The sequence below is a fragment of the Podarcis pityusensis genome (assembly GCF_964106645.2).
Source record: "Podarcis pityusensis genome assembly, chromosome: 16".
NCBI classification, from domain to species: domain Eukaryota; kingdom Metazoa; phylum Chordata; class Lepidosauria; order Squamata; family Lacertidae; genus Podarcis; species Podarcis pityusensis.
This window is the reverse complement of record NC_138041.1, coordinates 5,451,435-5,477,366: the sequence shown is the minus strand read 5'-3', so window position 1 is coordinate 5,477,366 and position 25,932 is coordinate 5,451,435. Positions and strand designations below refer to the sequence as shown.

At 49.7% G+C, this 25,932-nt stretch overlaps 1 protein-coding gene across 3 annotated transcripts in view; it reads right to left on the bottom strand.

Annotated features, from left to right (window-relative positions):
• Window positions 1-3,158: 3,158 nt before the first annotated feature.
• OTUD7B (OTU deubiquitinase 7B) overlaps window positions 3,159-25,932 on the bottom strand; it is a 50,502-nt gene continuing 27,728 nt past the window's right edge. For all 3 annotated transcript variants that reach the window (XM_080984567.1, XM_080984566.1, XM_080984565.1), the window contains exons 2-12: window positions 22,692-22,842; window positions 21,623-21,793; window positions 19,784-20,029; window positions 17,816-17,917; window positions 16,222-16,349; window positions 13,920-14,032; window positions 11,386-11,513; window positions 10,856-11,005; window positions 10,067-10,181; window positions 9,573-9,657; window positions 3,159-9,357 (exon numbers count right to left, since the gene is read on the bottom strand). In XM_080984567.1, the coding sequence (XP_080840693.1) occupies window positions 8,017-9,357; window positions 9,573-9,657; window positions 10,067-10,181; window positions 10,856-11,005; window positions 11,386-11,513; window positions 13,920-14,032; window positions 16,222-16,349; window positions 17,816-17,917; window positions 19,784-20,029; window positions 21,623-21,793; window positions 22,692-22,776 (2,664 nt within the window). In that variant the 5' untranslated portion in view covers window positions 22,777-22,842 and the 3' untranslated portion in view covers window positions 3,159-8,016. The remainder of the gene's footprint in view (window positions 9,358-9,572; window positions 9,658-10,066; window positions 10,182-10,855; window positions 11,006-11,385; window positions 11,514-13,919; window positions 14,033-16,221; window positions 16,350-17,815; window positions 17,918-19,783; window positions 20,030-21,622; window positions 21,794-22,691; window positions 22,843-25,932) is intronic.

Below are 25,932 nucleotides of genomic sequence, written 5' to 3'. Positions count from 1 at the left end.
TCTCTACTTTTTAAGATGCTGTCTAGGTTTGTCATTGCTTTTCTCCCAAGGAGCAGGCGTCTTTTAATTTCATGACTGCTGTCACCATCTGCAGTGATTATGGAGCCCAAGAAAGTAAAATCTCTCACTGCCTCCATTTCTTCCCCTTCTATTTGCCAGGAGGTGATGGGACCAGTGTGTGAAATACCAAACCCTATCTGTAAAGAGGCACCCTAATTTTGATCCAGCGACCCATCTCTGCTTGGGGAAGGGCGCTACACTTGCACAGGAGGGTGGTAGAAGAAAAGTCAACCATTTAAAGTATTCCCATTCCTCCTTTGATTCCATCACAAAATTGTAGGTTGGAAGGGACCCCAGGGTCATCTAGCCCAACCCGCTACAACGGAATCACAGCTCGAACCCCCAAAGAGACACTGCCAGTTAATGAGAACGATATTGAGCTGGATGAGGCCAGGGTGAGTAGGAAGAAACCCCAATATTTGTGTGTCTAATTTGGAGAACACCTAGAAGGGAGGACGGATGACAAAAAGCCAAGGGTGTTTTCTTACCCTTGGTGTGTGGTGAGGCCTCCCTGAAGAGGGGCACCATCTCATGTGAGAGGCCTCTGCAATATGAACACAACAAAATGTTCCTTCCCGTGTAACCAGAGCCCAGGGAAAAGCAAGCAACAGAAGACCTTGGCCTCCTGCAGACGCGTTTCAAGTCCCAGGCAGGTAACCAAAGATTGCATTTGTCTCTTGGTGCGGAAAAGCAGGGGACGAGATACAGGGAAAAACCAGTGTGCGTGTTCAAATCAGAGGTGGGGAACCAGTGGCCCTCCAGACCTCTCCTCACTGGTCCCCCTTTGGACCCAGAGCAGTTTTTGCCTGGCTGGGAAAGTGTCCTGGAAGTCAGAAGATCCCTCTTCAGATACAGAGAGAGGGGTGTGTGTAGGAATCAGCTGAAAGTACAAGGGAAAAGTTTTATTAATTGCTCTATTATTGTACGTGGCCCTTAGAAAGTTGTCTAGAAGGAAATGTGGTCCCTGACTGCGAGATCTTGCGAGGGCAGTATATAAATCAGATAATAATAATAATAGGTTAATAAAATAGTAATAAAAAGGTTCCTTTCTTCTGCTTCAAACGACTCAAATGGCTTGAAATTCCTGCCCTCTTTTTGGACCAATTGTGTTATCATAATTTATGCAGGTCCAGCTCTGAAGCAGCGATCTCTTGCCAAACCCTAGAGCAGCTTTTCTCAACCTTGGGCCCCCGGCTGTTATTGGACTACAACTCCCATCATCCATAGCTAGCAGGACCAGTGTTCATGGGTGATGGGAGTTGTAGTCCATCAACATCTGGGGACCCAAGGCCAAGAAACACTGCCCTAGAAGATTTGAGCTGAGGGTTTGAAAAACATCAGTCTAATTCTTGCAGTGATGGGATTCCAAGATTCCTCTTGCTTTTAAGATGAGTCAGATGTTCCGGCATTCGTCTCTGACCTTTAAAACATGTCCCAGGACTGGGTTTGGGCTTCCACCACGCCCATCCAGATCCAAAAAGGCGTCTCCCAGCCCTCAAAAGCAGAAAGTGGAAAATAAGCAGCCGCAGATGAGCAGATTGGATTGCTTTAATCTCGGACCATTTTAAAGCCCGCTCCATTTCTTCCTAAGTTTGGAGGGCCCTGAACCAACTAAAGGGAGTTGCAGCAAAGACCTGCTGCAAACAAGGACCGCAGCTGGGTGGGTAGGACACTTGCTTGGCATGCAGAAGGTCTGAGGTTCAATCCCCAGCCCCTCCAGGTCAGGCTTGGGAAGATGAATTTCTAAAACCCTGGAGAGCAGCTACTACTCAGTGTAGACGACCCTGAGATACTGGACCCCTGTGCTAACTCGGTATAAGGTCCTGATCCGATGACCAGGCACCTGCTGTTTCTATGAAGGCAAGCCCTACCATTGGGCAGAATGAGCAGCTGTAAGCTTAGCAGGGGACACAGTACGAAGGATGCCCCCAATATGCCTACTGCCCTCTGGTGGGGGGAATACCCATCGCAGTGTTCAGTCACCAGCCTGGCCAGGGAGCTTTCATACACTGAATTGGGTGTGTGTGCGCCCTCTTGATCTTTGGCCTCTGGTGGGAAAATATAGGTCAAAAGGTAAAGGACCCCTGGACGGTTAAGTCCAGTCAAAGGCGACTATGGGCTTGCGGCACTCATCTTGCTTTCGGGCCAAGGGAGCCGGCGTTTGTCCACGGACAGCTTTCTGGGTCATGTGGCCAGCAGGACTAAACCGCTACTGGCGCACGGAACACCGTGACGGAAACCAGAGCGCACGGAAACGCAATTTACCTTCCCGCAGTAGTGGTACCTATTTATCTACTTGCACTGGTGTGCTTTCGAACTGCTAGGTAGGCAGGAGCTGGGACAGAGTGCAGATTCGAACTGCCAACCTTCTGATCGGCAAGCCCAGGAGGCTCAGCGGTTTAGAGCACAGCGCCACCCGTATCCCTTGTTTGACTATAACCCCAATTCGAAAAAGCAAAACCCACAAAACCCACTGGATAGTGGGCCAGCATGACTAAGCCGCTTCTGGCGAACCAGAGCAGCGCACGGAAACGCCGTTTAGCTTCCCGCCAGAGCGGTACCTATTTATCTCCTTGCACTTTGACGTGCTTTTGAACTGCTAGGGTTGGCAGGAGCAGGGACCGAGCAATGGGAGCTCACCCCATCGCGGGGATTCGAACCGCTGACTTTCTGATCGGCAAGCCCTAGGCTCTGTGGTTTAACCCACAGCGCCACCCGCATCCCTTTGGGAAAATATATTAGGGGACTGTCACAGGGCAGGCTCATTAAGAGGCTCCCCGCCATCTGCAAACCTGAAGGGCTGATTTGTGCGTTGAGTGCTTGAATGCAATGCAGGGGGCTAGACTAGATGACTCTAATGGGACCTTCCAACTCTATGATTCTTTCTGTGCCCCGGAGGCTCCTCTGCTGCACACCAGCGTCCCTCCCTATGAGTCACCAGGCTGATTCACAACATATTAAAAACAAGCCAACCAGAAATTATACACTGTTTTAAGTGAGATCGGACAGCAGCGACCCCTAGCGTTCAGTAAAGGTACTGCAGGAGCAAAGTAAATAAAAAGTTGCCCACACTGATATATGTTTAAATAAAGTTGCGGTTTCTTTAAAAATAGTTTTTTTTTATTGTCAACAACAACGGGAGAATTAATTCAGGTCACTTCTCAGACAACTAGCAGGAGAAAAAAATAAAACCCATAAAAGAGAAACCTTTCTATGGAGACTCTACAAGCTGGTTAAAGTTATACCCTGGACTTTTTTTTAATTAATCCCTTGGAACAACAACAAAAAACAAACAAACCCCACAGTCATTCTATCTCCCCCTTCCCTCCAGGAAAAAAAAAGCAAATTGAAAGAAACTGAGACAGAACCTTAAGAGTTAATGAGCTCGCATAGAATAAACGAAACTAAAAACCGTTGTCCAATGAGGCTCTTTTTTTTGCTGTGCAAAATGTATTGTTGTGCATATTTCTATATATATATATATTTATATATTTTTTCAAACGTTTATGCCTCTAGAGCAATGACAGTACTCGGGTTCATTCCAACCGCTTTAACCTATTTGGGGAGGGGGGGCGGAAAGGGAGGGACAGTCCAGAGGATGTCCTAGCATAAGAAATGTCAAAAGCCACAGCTTGGGGTTCACCCCATTTCCTTCCTTTGCACAAGAAAGTGTGCAAAACTGTGTTTTTGTTTTAATTTCCAACCCCAATCCTCCCACCCCCCAAAAACCCAGTGGGAAACATGTGGTCGAGGTGTGGCAGAACCACTCCTGACCACTAGAGGGGGCTGGACCACAATCAAACATACCATTCTTCTCCCCACTTTACAAACATACACAAACACAAACCCCTAACCTCACCGAAATGTATGTTTCTGAAATGAAAAGGTGCTTGGAAATTCAGACTGCTTAACTCTCCCTCTTGCAACCTAGCCTTTTCTAAAAAGTAAAAAGGGGGGTGGAGTGTACCATAAAACATTTTCATTGTAGTTTTCAGCTGCCTAGGGAATGGGTTTTTTTGGGGGGGAAACAGAAGGGGTTTGCATCAGTTCAATAAATAAGACGTCTTTTTTAAAATATTCCCTTTTAAGGAATGAAGCATGAGGTTGGGGTGGGAAGAGATGTTCGCCATAAAGGAAACAAGGTGGAATATTAGAAAAATTTGATTTATTTTTTTAAAAACTAAAGCCAGCCAGACACAGCTACACTGATTCAGAGTCCCCCCGAGTATATGAAAGTTAATTAATTAGAATTCATCGTGACGTCATTAAGGCAGGAAGGGCTTTGGAATTTGGACGTTAGTTTGCACTCTGGTGTTCACAGAAGAAAAATACTTTTTTTTTTTAGAAAAAGCAAACTCAAAAATGCTTCAAGTTCATTTCTCCCCTTGATTTTTTAAAAGGTACTACAACCTAATTGCAGAAATAATAATATTACTAATGAAATAAGACCAGACACAAGAGACCAGTGACTAACCATCGAGGCGAGATCTGAAGAAATTATAATTTGTGAGTTAGAGGGGGGGAAGGGCTATAAGTCACTTGTTAGCCCTACTCAGAGTAGACCCCTAGAAATTCATCCATGTCGACTAGTTTAGGTCCATTAATTTCAAGAGGGTCTAAGCAAGGATTTGGGTGAGCACCAACCATGCTGTCCTAACACAAAGAGAAAATGAATGGACATTACCCTAACTTTGGCCTTAAGATACTCTAGCAGATGGGAAACATGGGTTACTACTTAAAGCAAAAAATGACTTTTTGGGTGGTTTTTTTTTCCAAATGACTGCAAAACCTTCCACGATCCAATCTTCCAACCTCGCCATTTCCCTTTTCCAGACTACATACATACACGTATCCACCTTTAATGGCCTGATTCATTCAGAAGGGTTTTCGTTTTAAATACAGATCAAACTTTGCAAAAAACAACCACCACAACCCTCAGTGAATGCTCCCGCTGGCCAACCCCAATGCACTCAAAGGTGGGCAGAAAGATGACAATAGATGCAACCGTTTCATCCAAAAGCCCCAGGAAAATATGCTTGGGCAGGCAGAGGCCAACTCGGCCCTCCAGATGTTTTGGGACTACAACTCCCATCATCCGTAGCTATCAGGACCAGCGGTCAGGGATGATGGGAGTTGTAGTCCCAAAACAGCTGGAGGGCCAAGTTTGCCTATGCCTGTACTTGGGAGATATTTTAGGGGGTGGAAAAGAACATGTACACACACACACACACAGCCCACACGTGTGACGAGCAAAGAAAATTTGGCTACTTCCCAGCTAGGCAGCGATGCCTTTCATTTTAACTATGTGCGTTATGGAGCTGTGAGCACAACTCAAGGCGGCCTTCCTTCAAAGGGTTTCTTGTCATTTAGCAAAGGATGCTTCAGGCATCGAAAATTACCTGGGGTGCTCTCTCTCTCTCTCCAGGTGTTTCCACTGAAGAGGCCCTGGCTTGCCACCCACGCCCTAGGCAGGCTAAATCCCCCAGGAACAAGCCCCCAAACTGTTTACCCCCTGGAATAAAGGGAGGAGGAATGTCCGTGGCCCTTGACTCCCGTCAGCTGGCATAACCGAAGGCCAGAGGGTTATGCTGGCTGGAGGGATGAAGGCTCCCAATCCTTCTCCTGACCCTGGAGTGATATCTTTTGGCCTCGCAGGTGCCGCTGAACTACGACTCCCATGGGAGTCGTAGTTCAGCCACGTTCGGAAAGCCAAAGGCTCCTCATTTTTGCACAGGCCTTTGCCTCTTCCATCGGGGTGGAGAACTGCACACAGGGAGTCCTGAGCCCCAATAATTCATCTGCTATTGCTCCCCACTCCAGTCTTCTGCTAGCTCCACGCAGCCACCCCTGACCGGGGAAAAATACCCCATCCGCTCTGAAATCCGTGAAGATTTGAAATTGCCGGTGGACACCACTGTAGCGAAGGGGACGGGTAGGGCAGAGCCTTTGTCCCACATGGGGTTGGAAGAGGACTTTCCCCGCAAAATCGCACACCCCTTTCATACGAGGCAGCCGAGCCCTCAACAGGCTGAGCCCGGCGGTCTGTATGGGCACAATCCTTTTTGCCCCATCCTCTAAACAAAGCCATGAAGACAACCACCCCTTTCCCGTTAAGGCAGCGCAAAGGAGCTAAGAAAACTACCCGAGTTTTGTTTCGTCTTTTGCCCAGTCGTTCTGATTTTTTTAAGTACACTTGCATTATCCCTCTTGGTCCTACCCGGGCAGCTTTGGAGTGGAAAAAGAATTGCATAGTTTCGGAGACTCGTCAGCGAGTCAGACGTACCTCCCCACCGGATCTTGCCCGCTTTACGGCCCCCCGTTCTTCGCTTTTTGCGGGCTCCCGCTCAAACCCGTGTCAGACGAAGGTTTCCAAGGCCGTTCCCTACCCTGGGGAAATAAACATTCGTATTGCAGCAGCGACGGTAGGTGTAGCAGGGGGAAGGAATTTTCTAAAAACGCCATAGATTTCCAGGGGCTTGGGGGGGGGGCGAGATTTGTGGGGAAACGGGGGGGTCATTTCCCTCCCCCGCCCCCCAAAACGAGAAAAATATAGTGTATAGTTAGTTCTCTGTTTTTTACATCCCTCCCACCCGCTACCCGCCCCTCCCCTCTAACACAAATGTAGAGCCCTGTTAAAAATATATATCTATAATTCTTTAGTATTTTTACTCGTCATTCCCACAGTCAAAGTATCGGCTCGGCAAAAGAGAGCCAGATTATTTCTACTCAGCAGAACAGAGGTAGTCTAGGAGAAAAACAAAACGAAAGAAAACAAAACAGCTCGTGCGGGAAGGAAGTGATTCTCTGCAGGTAAGAGAATTTGTACACACACGTGTAACCGGCGTTGCAGAGGGGCCGTGGAAATTGAACCACAGTGATGCCCAGATAACTCTCTTTATCCCATCTCTCCCGGTTTTCAAGTTGTTTGCAGAGGTTTATTGCTCTTAACAAAGTCCCCACCAATTCAAGTTCTGGTTTCTATTCCCACCCCCACCCCCAAAGTAGGTATGACCATCTAAAGAACAGGCTTGGGTTTTGTTTTTTTGCTTTTTTGCACAGTAAAAAACTCTCTCTCAATCACACACACACACACACACACACACACACACACTCAGTATTGCGACTTGATGGTTCCCTCCCTCCGCCCACCCCACCCGCAGCTCCCTACAAGAGAGGGTCCTTTTGTTTGTTTGTTTTAATAAAAAATATATCTTTTTAAAAAGAATATCTCAAGCCCAACTCATCTAAAAAGGCTTCGAAGCTAGCTGCGACAGACCGGAGAGGATTGCGGGAAGGAGAGGGGCAGAATCTGGACAAGGCGGAGGTTAACAGGAGTGTTGAGACTCAAGAGAAAGGGGGAAAGGTCCTTTTTCCGACTTTAAAAAAAAAAAAGCCATGTTTTAAGGGGTGGGAGAAAAACCTAAAAATATTTTTTTAAAAAAATCAAAAAAGCTGGTTAATATTACTTAATAAAAAGAGGAAAAAAAGATTTCAAACTTGGGGGGAAATGTAGGGATGGCGGGTTTAATCCCTTTGAAATGAAAAAAGGAAAATCACGTCGGGGGCAGATAGAGAGAAAGCCCCCCCCCCTTCAACACCATGTATGTTTTACCCTTGGAATTCAAAGCTTTGGTCTAGAAGTTCTGCTCGGTTTGACGGCTTCCAACCTGCAAAACTCAAACCTTCCCGATTCCTCCAACCCTTTGCCAATCCCTTCTGTTCTCCAACAGTGTTTTGCTGCCCTCTCTCCATGCTCCCTCCCTCCACGGAAGCGAGGGGGGTGTCTCGCCTTCCGCCCCACGCCCCCCACCAGCAGCTTGCCGCCCCCTCTGACACCGGCCAGCCCTTCTCCTCGACGAGGCGGGGAAGGAGGGGCGAGGGGAAGGGAGGACGCGTTATTGCATTGCCCACGGATCGCGTGGGTCCGGGGGGCCAGGAAGTCCGGTGCCCGGCCCTTCAGAACCTGTGTATCAAGGCCTCCCTCTCTCTTTCCTTGCGCTTCAGCTCCTCCTTGTAGCAGCAGGAGCAGTAGTTCCCGGTCTCCGGGTGCCCGTAAAAGCTGCAGTTCGGCTGTTTGCATTTCGTCTGCTGGAGGTTGTAGAGCAGCCGGGCTTTGCTGCGCTCCCCGCCTTTGGGAGAGCAGCCGCCCGCCTCCGCGTACTCCCGGAAGCCGTTGGCGGGCAGGCCCGGGCAGGGAGAGGGGTCGCAGTCTGCCCCCACGTAACCGGGGGGCGTGTCCGTCTCGGTGGGAGAGAAGCGCCCGCCCAGGTGGGAAGGGCTGGTCTGGTACGGGTGAGGGCGGCCCGGCGGGCAGTGCCTGGGCAAGGTGGCATAGGGCGGCAGGGGGCTGCAGGGTCCGCCGGCAAGCTGCCTCCGGCTCTCTTGGTAGCTGGGCAGATGGGAGCCCTCCACACCGCCCGTCATGGAGGGGCGAGGGATGGTGAAGACCCCTGAGTAGCTGGAGGGGAAGCCGGCCATCTTAGCCCCCACGGCAGCCAAGTCGGGGCTCTGGAGCCCGTACGGAGGGAGCCCTGGAGGATACGCCGTGCCCAGCAAGCCCTCCTCGCCTTTGAGGGGGTTGCCGTCCGAGTCCGGCCTCTTGGCCGCCACCCCGCCGCTGCCCAGCGCCGCGGCCGCCTTCCTCTCCGCCTCCTTCTGCTTCTGCTCCGCCGAAAAGCGCTCCTCGGCATCCGAGAGGTACCGCTGGATCATCTCCTCCTGAAACGGGTGCCGGTGGCTAGTCTTGAGCTGCCCGGCGAAGATGAACTTCCGCTCCCCTTGCATGGCAGCCCGCAGGATGCTCAAACTCAGCCGGACGTCGCTGCTGTACTTGCAGCCGTCCGGCGGCTTCTCGGCGGTCACCTTGCCCACGTAGGGCTTCTCGGGCGGAGTGGCCGAGTCGCTGGACAACGCCTCGTCCTTGCTGCCTTTCCTCACCTTGACAGAGCCCTTCTTCTTCTTCTTCTCCAGGGTCTCGCCCCCTTGCCCGTTGCTAACGCCCCCCTTGACCGTCCGGCTGTGCATCAGGCCCCCCATGTTCTTCTTCAGCTTGCTGCCCAGCGTCTTGCCAAAGCTGCCGAGCTTGTTGGCCACCGAGTCGGCCCGCTTCTTCTCCTTGTCCTTCTCCCGCTCCTTCTTGGTCTTCTCCTTCTCCTTGCTGCTGCTGCTCTTGCTGCCTCCGCTGTTGCTGGCAGAGCTGCTGCAGACGGACTCCTTGTCCGAGTCGCCCGAGTCGGCCGCCGACCGGGCATCGTCCCCCGCGGAAGCGGTCGGCGACTCAGGCTGTGCGAGAGGCGCCTGGGGAAAGTGGGGCAGGAGAGAGAGAGAGAGAGAGAGAGAGAGAGAGAGAGAGAGAAAGGTAAGCGGAGTTAGCAAGGGTCTGCTTTGCCCTATTTTGGGCTGGGGGGGGGGTCTTCTGTTAGCCCCTGGTGTTCTCTCCACGCAAGAGCAGAACAGGAATCGGATTATAGGACACCTGCCCTCCTTGGAAACTGGAAGGTGGTTTCCCTTACCTGCATTTCGCAAGGCAACGTGATCCACTTTACATTCATGTAGCTGTGCAGTAGGTGCAGCTTGGCTTCCAGCGAGAGCGTCACACTAAACAAAAACAACGGGGGAAAGATGCGAGGCAGAGTCAAAATTCAGAGCTGTAGGATCTCTCCAACACTCCCAAGTAGCTGACTTTCTCCCACAAGTTGAAACCATGGTGCTCAGAAACCATTAAGTGGGAGATGTTCCGGGCCGGAGGTAAATTCCAGATTCCAAGATGGCCGTCTCTCCTTCCTCAAAAAGGCAGCCACTCTCCATGCCTGCCACCTCCCTCCACTCCACCGATCAATCCTCCTCCTCAACCCACCCAGCACAAGCTCACCCCTTAAGAACGTAGGCGCTGCTGGATGAGACCCTGAATGAGACCACGTCTGCCCCAGACTGTGTTGTCTTGAGTCCTTCCAACCTCCCAAGCGGCTCCCCTTTGTTGTCCCCAAACCGACCCCTTCCCACTCACCTGGCCAACCGGACATTGTCGTTGTCGTCCTTACCCCACTCCCAGTCTTTCCCGGGGTCCACAGCAAAGTGCACTGGGAGCAGCTTGTGCTCAGAGTCGGTGAGCGGAATCACAGCTGTGGCGGAAAAAAGGAATAGCTCTTTCAGAGGCCAGGAAAGGCAACAGCCTGGGGGGCTGCAGGAAAGCAAAGGGGAGAGGCAGCCAGGCAAAGGCTGAGAAGCTCGCCCCTTTCAGAAGCAGACCCAGCACCATCCAGCTCGAGGGAGACTCAGGTTCAAAAGGAGGTTGGCAGGGGCTGGGATGGAGTTACTGACTCAGTTGAGGTTAAGGTTGTGCTTTTGGGACTGTGTGGGTCCCCAGATGTTGTTGGACTACAACTCCCATCATTCCTAGCCAGCATGACCAGTGGTCAGGGATGATGGGAGTTGTAGTCCAACAACATCTGGGGACCCACAGGTTGAGAACCGCTGGTTTAGAGGAAAGGAAGGTAGGAGGCAACATGATAGGAGTTGCTAAAATAACTTGCTGGAGAAGTGATTTCCTCTCACTCTCATCAAACTTGAGACTTGATGGCAAATGGTGGCCATCTTCCTGTGGCAGTGAGTTCCACAGCTTAACTCTGTGCTGCGTGGGAAAATCCTTTCTTACCTGTCCTGAATCTCCCAATATTCAGCTTCACCGGATGCCCACGACTTCCGGCGTCGTGCGAGGGGGAGGGAAATTTTTTATCCTTCCGCTTTCTCGGCCAGGCATAAGCAGAACTTAGAAGTGCTGCCCCTCTGCACGTACCTTGTTCCTTGGGAGGTTCTTTCTGCTCCATGGATACCAGGGCAGAGAAGTGGGCCTGGTCGTAGGCTAGGACCAGGGGAGAGCGGTGGCACTTGTTGGCGGGGACCTCCAAAGGCAGATAAATGCCGCCAAAGGGGATGGGAGCGAATGCTAAGAGAGAGAAAGAGAGAAGTGAGAAGGAACTGAGCACCCTGCTGATGATACAGAAATACCCCTCAGTTGTGGGCTGCAAGAGTTAACTTTCAGTCCACTGCAACGCTAGCGGGAACTCAAAGCAACCCTTGGCAGCAGCATCTGCCGAATGCCCCTCTGCACGAGTGCCTGCTCTGGGTCTTGCCTCCTTCTAAGAAGTCCTCCACTGGGGATTGGGGGTCCCTCTATGTACGGGACACGACTGGAGCCGTCCCCTCATTCCCGATCTGGTTTGACCCCCACCCCCGTGGAAGAAGTTGCCCGCCGCCCAGCCTCCCTCTTCAGTGGATGGAGGAGACGTCTGCCCTCTGGGTTTGCTCCGCAGCCACTGCTCCTACCTTCCCCTCCAGAGTCTCGCAGCATGGTGTCCGCCACGACCACGATGGGCCTCTTGAGCACGTGGGCCAGGACAAAGACGTGGAACTCTTCCAGGCTCTCGTACACAGGCTCCTCGGAGCCTTCCAAACTGTGGGGTAGCGGGGGAGAAAAGGGGAGAGCTGTCAGATGTTTTGACTCGGGAGTGTTTGGCAGCACCCATAAATGCAAACAGTTTCAGCTGAGGGAAATGGGGAGTGAAGACCAGAAAGGGGGCAGCACGGATTGGAGAGCCTCAGTCACTGGCATGGCCAACAGCCAGGGGAAATTATGAGAGTTGGACCACAGGGACATCTGAGAGGCCACAGGCACCCTCAACCTCAACTCTAAACTAGCAGCCTCCGAAGCGCTGTTCTGCTCATTAACTTATTTATGTAATAAAATTTATACAGCGTTTGATTGTAACAGACCTCAAAGCAGTTTACAAAAAAGGAATAAAGCAAAATGATCGCTAAGAACAATTAAAAACAACAATTTAAGTCTTTTGAAAAGTTTAAATTGTTATTGCACAGCAGATGAAGACTCACATCCATTTCCTAAACACCTGAGTAGGCTTGTCTAAAGAAAAATCTTCTCAGCAGGTGCTGAAAAGTGTACAGTGAAGAAACCTGCCTGATATCAACAGGCAGGGAGTTCCAAAGTGTAGGCGATCTGATCAGATTTTAGAGACCCGATGCCAGACCAATGCATTTCAAACAACCTGTTTAGAGCAGTGTTCCGCAAAGATGGATCTCCAGCTGCTGTTGGACTCCAACCCCCATCATCCCTGACCACTGGTCCTTCCAGCTAGGGATGATGGGAGTTGTAGTCCAACAACTGGAGACCTAAGTATGAGAAACACTGATTTAGAGTTTGCCTCCACTGCTGTCCAGCCTGTAAGGCTGTAAACCATGGACATGAGGAAGCAGGTGGACTTCCAGATGTTGTTGCCGGACTCCAACTCCCATCATCCTCCCCAACCTGAGCCGTGAAGGCTCTCAAAAGGTTGTCAATTGGGTTCCCACTATCAGTTTGCATTTCTTTTTCTACTGATGCAACTGGATTTCTTATGGACAGTGCCCATCTTCAATGTATTGGATTTGTGACCATTAAGCTCATTTGCCTTCAGTAGCAGTAATGCTCTGCTGGATGAAATACAATTGCCTCTGATCTATTTTGGGGGGAATCCTGCAATGTGTTTTAAGTTTCTACTCTGCTACGTTGGAATCTACTCTGGATCATTATTGAGTAGGATTTCATGGCATCCACTCCCACTTGAATGTGGCTCTTGCAAGACAGACACATTCCTGCTCTAGCAGGGAAGCGCAGCTATTGTATACCCTTGACCGAAAAACGGTACATTCTTTCTATCTGGGATGGTCGTCCTCTTCCACCGAGCGCACAGCTTCGGGAGGGATGCACATGGAGGGGTGAGGGAAGAAGGGGACACCCGCCTAGCCAAACGGAACAGCCGAATCAACCCTGGCGATCAATGGGGTGACAGATGTTGCAGCCAAATCGCCCTCACATCCATTCCTGCTCGGAATTTAATCTCAATTATTTACAATTTTTGTTTAATCCACAAGAAAGAAGGGCTTTTTGGCTGGCTAGGTTCAATTCTAATCCTTCTAACCTCCTTTGGGGTAGGTTTGCGGGTTTGGCAGAAGATAGGATCTGCCCATGCGATGCCCACCTGGTGGAAACACCAGCTTACATGGCCCTTAAATGCAAAATATATGATGATCTCCACCGACAGTTTCTAGACCATCTATGTATTCCAACATGGAAACCAGCGACAAAGATCATGCGCTTCTTATTACAAGGGAGAGACCAGGAGCTCACCAAGACAGTAGCTAAGTTCCTCTATTTGATTTTTTTGTTTCCAAAGTATGCTACAGGATCCTGCCCCTGCTGGAAACCCACAGAGATGAGGCGGATTGCTCGCCTCTTCTGCCCTTTGGCGGGTGACTGCGCCGTTGGGGTGGTGACGAGATCGCACTGGCCTATCTATTTTAAATGTATTCTGAATGTTCTTAAGGTAAAGGTAAAGGAACCCCTGAGCATTAGGTCCAGTCGTGACTGACTCTGGGCTTGCGGCGCTCATCTCGCTTTACTGGCCAAGGGAGCCGGCGTACAACTTCCGGGTCATGTGGCCAGCATGACTAAGCCGCTTCTAGCGAACACCGTTTACCTTCCCGCTGGAGCGGTACCTATTTATCTACTTGCACTTTGACGTGCTTTCGAACTGCTAGGTTGGCAGGAGCAGGGACCGAGCAATGGGAGCTCACCCCGTCGCGGGGATTCGAATCGCCGACCTTCTGATCGGCAAGTCCTAGGCTCTGTGGTTTAACCCGCAGCACCACCTGCTTATGTGATGCCAATAAAGGTTACTTGACTTGACTTGACATTCCTGCTCCTGCATTATGGACCACCTGAAGTTTCTGGGGAGCCTTCAAGGGCAGAGCCCAGTGTAACAATCTTGGGTGTAATCTGTGGGGAGCAGGGAAATACCACTCACCCTCCGCAGCTCCCTCCATTTGTGCCGTAGTGCATGCGTGGCTCGCTGGAAGCCAGTTTGATCAGCTCATTCCACTCCTTTTGCCATTCCTCTTCTGTGTAAACGAGGCCGGACTAAGGTGGTTGGAAGACGAACGGGAAGAGAGGGAAAACAAATATGTAAATTGAGGCTTCTCTCCACACTGCAAGGATACTTTCAATAAGTTTGCAGGGCATGGGGCGCTCCTGGAGGTTAACCGTCCAGGGCTTCTTGAATGCTCAGAGAGGATCCGGTGCTAAAACTAGCCTGGTGTGGACATGGCCGGCGCTTGGAAAACAAGGTGCAACTTAGGTTAGCTTTCATCAGCGAGGCTACTGTCATGTACGCCTGGCCACAAAACTGGTAAGAGCCAGTTAAGGGGGAATGTTAAGAGTTAAAAACCAGGAGACCAGGGAGAAGGGTCGATGGAAGAAGACTGGAAAAAATTTAAATCATATCTTCAAAAATATTGCAACATAAAAGAATGTTAGAAAGAGGTTGGGAAAAGATTATTAGGTCGTTTTGGCAGATATGATATAACGGATTAAGTAAAGATGAAGTATAGAAACTGATGGGATAGAGGAGTACTAATTATATTATTGAATGTTAAAATAAGTAAATGAAAAGATGGTTAGAAGGATTTGCTGGAAATACGATTTAAACTAGAATACAAAGCAGGGAGGTGAGAGGAGGTCACGGAAATAAGTAAAAGGAAAAAAGGCTAGGTAAAGGTTTAATTTGTTTTTTGCTTTATTCTATTGTAATGTACTCTTATATTTTTTGTTAAGTTTTTCTTATTGTCTGTTTTTTGTTATATGTTTATTCTACTTTGTATGGTTTTTTCTTTTTTGTAATTTTAAATTTGGAATAAATATCATTAAAAAAAAAAAAGAGTTAAAAACCAGGTGAGGTACAAGGAGGGCTCTGCACATCCAGTAAAAAATAATAATACAGTGGTACCTCAGGTTACATACGCTTCAGGTTACAGACTCCGCTAACCCAGATATAGTGGTTCAGGTTAAGAACTTTGCTTCAGGATGAGAACAGAAATCGTGCTCTGGCAGCACAGCAGCAGCAGGAGGCCCCATTAGCTAAAGTGGTGCTTCAGGTTAAGAACAGTTTCAGGTTAAGTACGGACCTCCGGAATGAATTAAGTACTTAACCCGAGGTACCACTGTAATGGGTTGAGTAAGTGTTTCAAGAGTCCCATGGACGGCAAGAAGATCATAGAATCATAGAGTTGGAAGAGACCACAAGGGCCATCGGGTCCAACCCCCTACCAAGCAGGAAACACCATCAGAGCACTCCTGACATATGGTTGTCAAGCCTCTGCTTAAAGACCTCCAAAGAAGGAGACTCTCCATTCTGAAGGAAACCAGCCCTGAGTGCTCACTGGAAGGACAGATTCTGAAGCTGAGGCTCCAGTAATTTGGCCAACTCATTAGAAGAGAAGACTCCCTGGAAAAGACCCTGATGTGGGGAAAGATGGAGGGCACAAGGAGAAGGGGATGACAGAGGACGAGATGGTGGGACAGTGTTCTCGAAGCTACCAGCATGAGTTTGACCAAACAGCGGGAGGCAGTGGAAGACAGGAATGCCTGGCGTGCTCTGGTCCAGGGGGTCACGAAGAGTCGGACACGACTAAACGACTAAACAACAACAAAGTATTTCAAAGGACTGTGTTTGGGTGAGATATGGTGGGGTAACAGGGTGGCAAGTGGTGGTTGGGGGGAGGGAAAGCAGCTCAGATGACGTGCATTTTGGCTGTGTAATGTGTTTTATCATGGAAATACAGTCGTACCTTGTATCCCGAACGCCGCAAACCCAGAAGTGAGTGTTCCGGTTTGCGAACGTTCTTTGGAACCCAAATGTCCGATGCGGCTTCTGATTGGCTGCAGGAGCTTCCTGCAGCCAATTGGAAGCCACGCCTTGCTTTCTGAACGTTTTGGAAGTCGAACGGACTTCTGGAACGGATTCCGTTTGACTTGCGGGTACAAATGTACTCCTGCAGACTCTCTGGACTCTGACCTGTAACGTGTTGCTGAATAGAGTCTGGCCGACTGGGGATTCGGTGCAAACCTCTGTCCTGAACCATCCCCACTCCCAGGGAACTTTCTCCCACAATAAGGAAGACATAAAAAACCGCTTGGGATTTGTGGACATCCCTATGTTCCAAGACATAGGAAAGGGATCCTGGGTTGAGCCTCAGCCCCAAGGAAGTGCCGGGTGCCAGTGGAGGCTGGTCGTAAGGAAACCCCAAGGGCCCTGCAGGATCAGGCCTCACCTCTTTGTTCTGCTGCGTCTGCTGCCACCTCCACCGCCGCTTGAGGGCCTCCCTTTCCACCCCTTTGTCCATGAGGGCGTAGAGGGCTTTGCGGAGCATCAGATCTCGGTCGTGAAAACCCCACATGCCTACAGGGAGGAAAGAGAGATTTTTTTTAAAACCAAACAAGTGGTACTTAAGCTGATGCAATGAATTCATTAATTCCACCCACCCCTTGCCTTCCATGAGGATAAATATTCCCCCCCCCCAAAAAAAGGAACAATAATGCTGGAAATGTTTAATGCAACTATTCTTTACCTGGATTTTTAATATTTTAACCCACATGCAACTGCACTCACTCTACCTGCCTATTTCATAGTTTTGTTTGCCATCTTTTATCATTTTCATCAGTTGCTATAATTGTTCTCTCCGTTTCATATGCCTTATAAGATGAGGGGGGAAATCTTTTACCCTCCAATATTGCGGAAAATGTTAGCTGTCAATCATAATGCTCTTTTGAAAATACGTAGGTTTATATTTATTTATTCATTGTTTCCCCTCCCCTGCAAAAAAGGATGTCTCAAGACTTGTAAATTCATAAAATACGAGTAGGTGGACAAATGTAACACTACAAAGCATTAAGCACGAACAATACTGGGTAGAATCTACACACATATAAAAAAGGCTGTGAAATTGCCTTTTTTTAAAAAAAGTTTTGAAAAATGCAATGAATTTTGCATAGCTCACTGCTGCCATCTAGTGTCACATTTGTATACTGCACTTTACAACATATGTAAAATATTTTATTTGCAGCGGTATAGCTGAGTCCCTGGAAAATGTTCATTTTCTCTATTATGATGGCAAATGTCCCTCAGAAACATTATGACGATACTGGAAGTGTTGATTGTCAGTCATATACTATGCCCTGGGATCTAGGTATGATAGAGAACCTACCTATACATATACAGTGTGTAACGTAAATAAATATTTGCATGTACAGTGGTACCTCGGGTTACATACGCTTCAAGTTAAATATGCTTCAGGTTACAGACTCCGCTAGCCTAGAAATAGTGCTTCAGGTTAAGAACTTTGCTTCAGGATGAGAATAGAAATCATGCTCCGGCGGCGCGGCAGCAGCAGGAGGCCCCATTAGCTAAAGTGGTGCTTCAGGTTAAGAACAGTTTCAGGTTAAGTACAGACCTCCGGAACGAATTAAGTACTTAACCCGAGGTACCACTGTTTACACACACAGGCACACACATTCGTACATGTACATATAAACATTTATAGATATGCTAACACACACAGTTAAGCTGTGTATTAGGAGATCTGAAGTGGCCTCTCAATATCTCATTCTATGCCAGGAGTCAGCGACCTTTTAGAATTTTGAGGAAGGTGCCGTGGACGCCGGGCACAAAATGGCAGCCAAGAGGGCATGGCATTGCACAAATGGCTTCTGCATGGCATGTGCAAGCAAGGCTCAGCCTGGGCAGAAGGGATCTAAGCAAGAAGACTATTGTGTGCACTGTGGATTTCTTCCTGGGGGATATTTACTGGAATATTCTGTGGGCTCTGTGGAAGGCTCAGGGACGCTGTGGCTTTTAAAATGCATTACCTAGCGATGCAGCGTGGAGCAGGCAGTTCCCGTCGCCCGTCGTGGCTAAGGGGAGCAACCGCTGGCAGCTGGGATCGACATTGGCCCACCAGTTCAGACGACCTGGTCAAAAAGGTGAACAAACAGGAAGCAGTTATTTCGTGCTTTTCAAAGTTCCGGGCATTTTTGAGCCCAGCCTCTCTCTCTCTACAAGCCTCATGCCAACATCGATCCACAGTTCACCAGACATTTGACGCACCAGGAGAACAGTTTTTTGCTTTGTTAGTTTCATAAAATTTACACACCACTAAAAAAAACCTCAAAGCGATTTACAAGAGATAAGGCAGTAAAATCAAGAAAGGTAAACGTCTGAGGAGCACCCAACCCCATCGCTGGATGGAAGAGGGCCCCAAAACAGCAGAAGAGATGAAACCATATCTGAGGGGAAGCTGGAACAGTTGTGGGAACAGCAAAAAGGGTTCCAGAGATTGCGCCCCCTTTCTTGCCACTCAGAGGGGAAAATGTCTGCAGAGTATTTGGAGGCGGGGAATTGGAGCAGGCCCACATCCCTGCCTTCCCGAGGAATAACAGCAGGTTATGTCACAGGACGGCACACCTTGCGGAAATATTCTGCCTCGCAGGGCCTCTCAAACGTCCCCGGGGGAGAAGGAACGAGGGAGCCACCTGAACGCGTCTCCAGGCTGGTCAGGGCCTGGCTTGGCTGAAGATCGGTTTTTCCTGATATACCTCTTAAAACAACAACAACCTACAATTAAACCTGAAAGGAGGGGTGTCAGTGAATGCTAATGGGGCGAACGAAAGGAAAATGCGACCTGAGAGCCACAGGAGCTGTGACAAAGTAGGTTTTGTGGTCTATTTTCCCAACATCCACCCCCCCGCCCCCCAAATTCAAAGCGGCAGCTATCTGCAAGGAGGGATCGGGACAATATATTTATTTATAACAATGGACTGTTCTTCCCTTCAATCCAGGTAAGACTCTCCGGCTGCAATTCTGCAATATATGATAGGATATAAATATATATATGAATTAAGAGCCAGTGTGGTATCAGACTAGGATATGGGAGATCACGGTTCAAATCCCCACCCAGCCATGAAGCTCATGGGGTGTGATCTTGGGGGCTGGTCACCACCTCTCAGCCTACTTCACAGGACTGTTGTGGGGATAAAGTGAGGAGCAGGAGGAGAACCAGCCACACCACACTGGGAGGAAAAAGTGCTATATAAATGTAATCAATAAATAATAAAAGGTAAAGGTGAAGGACCCCTGGATGGTTAAGTCCAGTCAAAGGCAACTATGGGATTGTGGCGCTCATCTTGCTTTCAGGCCGAGGGAGCTTGCATTTGTCCACAGACAGATTCCCGGGTCATGTGGCCAGCATGTCTAAACCGGTACTGGCAAACGGAGGACCGTGACAGGTGCCAGAGCGCACGGAAATGCCGTTTACCTTCCCGCCACTGTGGTACCTATTTATCTACTTGCACTGGTGTGCTTTCGAACTGCTAGGTTGGCAGGAGCTGGGACAGAGCAATGGGAGCTCCCTCCGTCGCGGGGATTCGAACTGCCGACCTTCTGATCAGCAAGCCCAAGAGGCTGAGTGGTTTAGACCATAGTGCCACCCGGTATTGGATTTGTGACCATTATGCTTATTTGCCTTCAGTAGCAGTAAATCTCTGCTGTATGAAATCCAATTGCCTCTGGTCTATTTATTGGGAATCCTGCAACGTGTTGAAGTTTTTACTCTGCTAACTATATGCTGGAGTTCTGCTCTGGATCAATATTGAGTAGAATTCCAATGACAGGCATCACCTCATCGCTTCTGCGGCCAGGCCAGCCGGGCAATCCTTCCCCATGCTCTAGTGCTGAGCCTGGTCTTCAGAAGGGAAAGGGCACCCAGGGAAGTTTACGTCCTGAGCAACCGCCGCCCAAGAAAACAGCCATGGCGCAGTGTTGACATCACGGGCGCTTACCCGCCTGCTCCAGCGCCACCAGCATCGACTGCTCGATGAGATCGCGCTCGATGAAGCACCGGAACTCCTCGTTGTAGACAGTCAGGTCGGGAAGCTGGAAGGTGCAGATGGGCATCTCTGGGAGGTGCTCCCCGCTGCCGCCGACCCCCCCGCCGCTGCCCCCGCCCCCGTTGCTGGAGACGTGAGAGCGAGCCATGGAGACGATGGTGGAGCTGGCATGAGAGATGCCGCGAGACAGGCGCTTCTCTGAAAAGAGAAAGGGGAGCCATTATTTCATCAACGCAGGCTTTCTGAATGCAACACATTCCCAGGAAACCGTTCGCTAGGTCGAGTGTTCACATGGAGAGCCGGCGGTCTCTATTATCCCCTGTGGGACCATTTCTAATTGGGGATTTGCTCGATCTCTGCCCTGCCCTGCTCCCTCCATGGTTTCTTCCCAAAATGGCTGCAGCCAACCAGCAAAACGAGAAACAAAGCAAAAACTGATTTGTCCGATCTCTCTCCCTCCCTGCGTGGTTCATGCCTGAAAATGGCTGCCACCAGCCAGCCAACTCCAAGGAAGGAAGGAAGGAAGGAAGGAAGGAAGGAAGGAAGGAAGGAAGTGGGCCAGTTCCGGCCGTTTGGATATTTGAATCTGTGCTGTGCATAGTGAGGTTTGTGTTTGGATAAGTGGATTTTCATACAGCAAAGGTTTGGAAAGCGGGACCTGCATGTATTATGATGTATTGAATTTATTCCCACCCTCCATGGGGGCGGAAGAATTTACAGCAGTTTAAAATTAAATATTAGAAAGAGTTTAAGACAAATCACAGTCATGGGAATAGGGCTGGGTCCTGAAAACATACGTATCTCAGGCGCCAAAGGCCAGGATAAACAGGAGCATACAACAGAAACTATGTTAACGAAGGAAGGGTAAAAGACAGGACTGCATGGTAAAACTACAGACCAGACTCCTCCCAGAGTAGGCAGCGATGGGCACCATCTTAAAGGTAAAGGGACCCCTGACCATTAGGTCCAGTCGTGGCTGACTCTGGGGTTGTGGCACTCATTTCGCTTTATTGGCTGAGGGAGCCGGCGTACAGCTTCCAGGTCATGTGGCCAGCAGGACTAAGCCGCTTCTGGCGAACCACAGCAGCACACGGAAATGCCGTTTACCTTCCTGCCGGAGTGGTACCTATTTATCTACTTGCACTTTGAGGTGCTTTTGAACTGTTAGGTTGGTAGGAGCAGGGACCGACCAACGGGAGCTCACCCCGTCACGGGGATTCAAACCGCCGACCTCCTGATCGGCAAGTCCTAGGCTCTGTGGTTTAACCCACAGCGCCACCCGCGTCCGGGGCACCATCTTAGATGTCTTTAAAAGAGGACTGGACAAACTGGTGGAGGATGAGCCTATCAATGGCTCTGCTTTGCCTCCACGGTCAGAGGCAGCAATGTTCCTGAATACTAGTTGCTGGAAACTGCAAGGAGGAGAGAGGTCTCTTGTGCTCAAATCCTGCATGCGGGTTCCCCCCCAGGCTGGCCACTGTGGGAAGAGGATGCTAGACAAGATCCACCACACTTCTAGTTTTTTTCAGCACCGCAAAGCCACGTACAGCTGGCTTATTCGCAAGTGGAGTCACTGCTGGAGCTGGACTCTTGGGTCCATCAAGCTCAGGACTGTCAACTCTGACTGGCAGTCACTGAGGACTGAATCGGGGACCTTCTGCAACCATGCTGACACTCTCTACACACTGAACTGCAGCTTTTCATCAGAGCAGAGGAGGAGGGGCTTAAGAAGACAGGGGCCATGCCTCCCCTGTGCAGCAAACACCCACGATTGAGGCCGCCCCCTCCTACCTTGCACAATGTCATCCTGGCGCTGGAGTGGGGGCCGCGGGGGCCACGCCACATCCTTTTCCACGTGCTTGAAGGCCCGGCCTTCATTGAAGGAATGGGGAAGGTTCCCGGCGTGCACCTGCCGGAGCTGCTCAAAGTCACTCAGGGCAGCGCTCAGGTCCCAGTTTTTCCCTGCGCCAGAGGAAAGAGAAGAGAGAGGGTTCGGAGAATGAAAGCCACCAAACTAACCCCAAGCAGAGGTCCCCTCACCTCTCTGAATCACAGGTCCTAGAATCACAGAACTGCAGAGGCGGAAGATGCCCCCCCAGGTCATCTAGTCCAACCCCCTGCAATGTAGGAATCAGCGTTCAAGAATCCCCAACAGATGGCCATCGAACCTCTGTTGAAAACCTCCAATGAGGGAGAATTCTCCACCTATTATTATTATTATTATTATTATTATTATTATTAATTTATACCCCACCAATTGGGCTGGGTTTCCCCAGCCACTCTGGGCGGCTTCCAACAGAATATTAAAATACAATAGTCTGTTAAACATTAAAAGCTTCCCTAAACAGGGCTGCCTTCAGAGGGAAATATTGAAAGAGCACCTGCTCTCAGAAAGGTCTTCCTTCCTAATGTTCAGCTGGAATCTCCGTTCTTACAATTTGAATCCATTGGTTTGGGTCGTCCCCTCTGGAGCAGCAGGAAATGAGCTTACTCCACCTTCCACGGTGACGGCCCTTCAGATGTCCAAAGGTGGCCATCCCACCACCTCAACGATGCTTGTCAAATCCCCCTCTTCTATCAAGAAGCAGCCTAACATATCTCATCGCCGCCACCCCACTCAAAATTGTATCCCCTAATATCTAGAAAAGCCCCACCCCACAAATGTCCTTCTTAATATAAAACAACAAGGAGAGACTTCCTGGTGCCAACAGAGAAATGAGAACTCTTGTGTTTACTTCCTTGACACATGGTTCTGGCCAAAAACAGAGAGCTCTCACTCTTTCTAAGATGCGAGTCTCTTTGCAAAACGTGTCCTGAAAACTACGTAGAATTTCAGAAATCAAAAGGGGGAGGGCATCACCTTCAAGAAGATCCCTTGCCAATCCTGGCTCTGCCCCTGTTGAGCGTACAAAATCCGATAGGACGACGTCCATATCCAGGGTCATGTGATCATGAATTCTTTGCGGGTGGGTGGGAACGGGTGGGACATCGATCCGGGCTTCCGCTTCAGTCTGGAGGAGGGAAGAGGCAAGGAAGGGCCAGATTTACAGGTTGTCTGAAAAACTTGGGTGGGCAACTAGAAATCTCTTTATTGGTCATTTTAAGGCATTTGTAAAATACCCGGAAGGTGCCTAAACAGGTCAGAGCCGCGTGCAGGGAAACTATGCTTTGCATTCACAGAATCACAGAACTGTGGAGCTGGAAGGGAACCAAAGGGTCATCCAGACCAACCCCCTGCAACGCACTCAGGAAAGGAACAGGACGCCCCACACAACATAAAGATGTGTCCAAATGAAACGAGGAAGCGCAACAGGTCAGTGCTGGAAACAAACAAATAAATCGGGTGTTACAAGCATATAGATGTCACCTTTAGCAAAACCCTAGCCAACAGCTATGACGCAGAATCGTAGAATTGGAAGGGACCCCAAGGGTCTACTAGTCCATACATCCCTGACAGACGGACCATCCAAACTGTTTAAAAACCTCCCGTGAAGGAGAGTCCACCATCTTCCGAGGTGTCATCCATTCCACTGGCCCACAGCTCTTCCCCGCAGAAAGTTCTCCCTGACGCTTCATTGGAATCTCCATTCTTGTAATGTGCTACAATGAATCTTTGGCCGCCACACTGCTCAAAAGGGCAGGATCTCCAGCGGGCAGCCAGCCCCCCACCCCAAATCCAGCCAAAGGTCCATCGGCAATGCTTTCGTCCACTCTCTGCACAAGCCTCCCCCCCCCCCACCCCCACAGAAAGTGAAGGCAGAATGGGCTCTCCCGCTACCAAAGAGGTCTCAGCACATGCCCCATCCGGGAGAGGGAGGGGGTTTAGACCAGGGGCTCCCTAAGTGGGGAGTACCTCACCTTGGGGGGGAGGTGGGATTCCCAGAGGGAGCATTAAGCAGCAGGGGGGCGGCAGGGCAGCATAAATGACCACCCAATTATCAGCAAATCTGGAATCCCTGGCTCAATTTCATCAGTTTTGTGGAACTAATTAAACTAAATAGTTTTAACTGGATTCTGAATGCAATGTTTAGTTCTGAATTTCATCACGTTACAGTGGTACCTCGGGTTACGAACTTAATTTGTCCATTCTTAACCCGAAACCATTCTTAACCTGAGGCACGCTTTCGCTAATGGGGCCTCCCGCTGGTGCCGCACCGCTGATGCCGAATTCTGTTCTCATCCTGGGGCAAAGTTCTCAACCCGAGGTACTACTTACGGGTTAGCGGAGTTTGTAACCCGAAGTGTTTGTAACCTGACGTACCACTGCACAGTGGTACCTTGGGTTAAGAACTTAATTCGTTCCGGAGGTCCGTTCTTAACCTGAAATTATTCTTAACCTGAAGCACCACTTTAGCTAATGGGGCCTCCTGCTGCCGCTGCGCCACCAGAGCACGATTTCTGTTCTCAACCTGAAGCAAAGTTCTTAACCCGAGGTAATATTTCTTGGTTAGCGGAGTCTGTAACCTGAAGTGTATGTAACCCGAGGTACCACTGTATTCTCTTTCTTAGCGGGTCATGCAAACCACTCTTCTGGATAATGCTTTTTATACAGGATAAGTTGATGGAACCAAGAGGACAGTGGTCACTCCCAAAAAAGTTTGGGTACCACTTATGCAAAGGGTGAAAAGCAACGTGGGGTGGTAACGGCAACCTTCTGGTCAGCTGGAGCCAGCCTCGCCACCCTAATCCTGTTGGGCTTCAGGCTCCTGCCAGCCAACATGCTGGCTGGCTAGTTAAGGACGACAGAGCGGGGGCTGGAGAGTCCAGCAACATCTGGAAAACTGCAGGTTCCCCACAGCAGTCGCAAAAGCAGAGGTCTTCAGGCAGCTGCTGCAAAACAGCAGTTGCAAATTAGCACTCTTGTCTGTTTGTTTGTTTGTTTGTTTGTTTGTCTGTTTGGCAGAAACAGAGGCTGGGCAGCCTTGAACTCTGGTTTCCCCCGTGTGGGGAGAAGGCGGTCAGGATTATCTGAAGGCTCTCCAGAAAACCAGCACCAGGAGAAGCCAATTCAAACAAGGGAGAGGGAGAGGGAGCGCTCCAGACACACCCAGGGAGGACGGATGTTGCACCGCCACTCTTGTTTTCCCAGAAAAGCAAAACTATAAATTATGTGGCAAAAATGGTCTGCGAAGCCTGCAGATGGCAGCTCCCCAAGTGTTTCCACAGCTGCCGCCGCTCAGAGATTTCCAGCAAATGCCTTTGGGGACGGGGGTTGCAAGGCAGGAAAGGCGGGCCATGGAATCGTAAACTTGTAGAGTTGGAAGGAACCACGAGGGCCATGCGGTCCCGCCCCAGGCAATGCAGGAATCTCATATTCAGGCTTCTCTATGGCGGCCTGCAAGAAGATCCAACCTCTCCATTCTGAAGGAAATCAGCCCTGAGTGCTCACTGGAAGGACAGATCCTGAAGCTGAGGCTCCAAGACTTTGGCCACCTCATGAGAAGAGAAGACTCCCTGGAAAAGACCCTGATGTTGGGAAAGATGGAGGGCACAAGGAGAAGGGGATGATGGAGGACGAGATGGTGGGACAGTGTTCTCCAAGCTACCAGCATGAGTTTGATCAAACTGTGGGAGGCAGTGGAAGACAGAAGTGCCTGGCGTGCTCTGGTCCATGGGGTCACGAAGAGTCGGACACGACTAAACGACTCAACAACAACAACATGGCGGCCCCTAAATTGTGGGACTCCCTCCCCAGAGAAGTGCGTCTGGCCCTTTCTTTATACAGCTTTCGGCAAATGGTGAAGACGGACCTCCTCTTCCCTTCTTGGTAAACTTTTTCTTCTTTTTTAAAATTTCATTTTATAACGTACCGAGAACAGAGATGTCGGGTGAAAATGAAAAGACGAAAAACAAAATTATCAAATGGGCAGGTAGAATGAGTACAGTTGCACATGGGTTAAAATAACAAAGAAAAGGGGAGATTAAAACAAAAGATCAGAATCTGTTTATGTATGCCACAGCCGCCGCAAGAACCCTACCGGCCCAAAAATGGAAAACACAAGATATACCAACCATCCAGGAGATGAAGATGACAGAATTTGCGGAACTTGCCAAATTGACAGGGCGGATCTGGGACCAAGAGGACCAGAGATACAAGAACA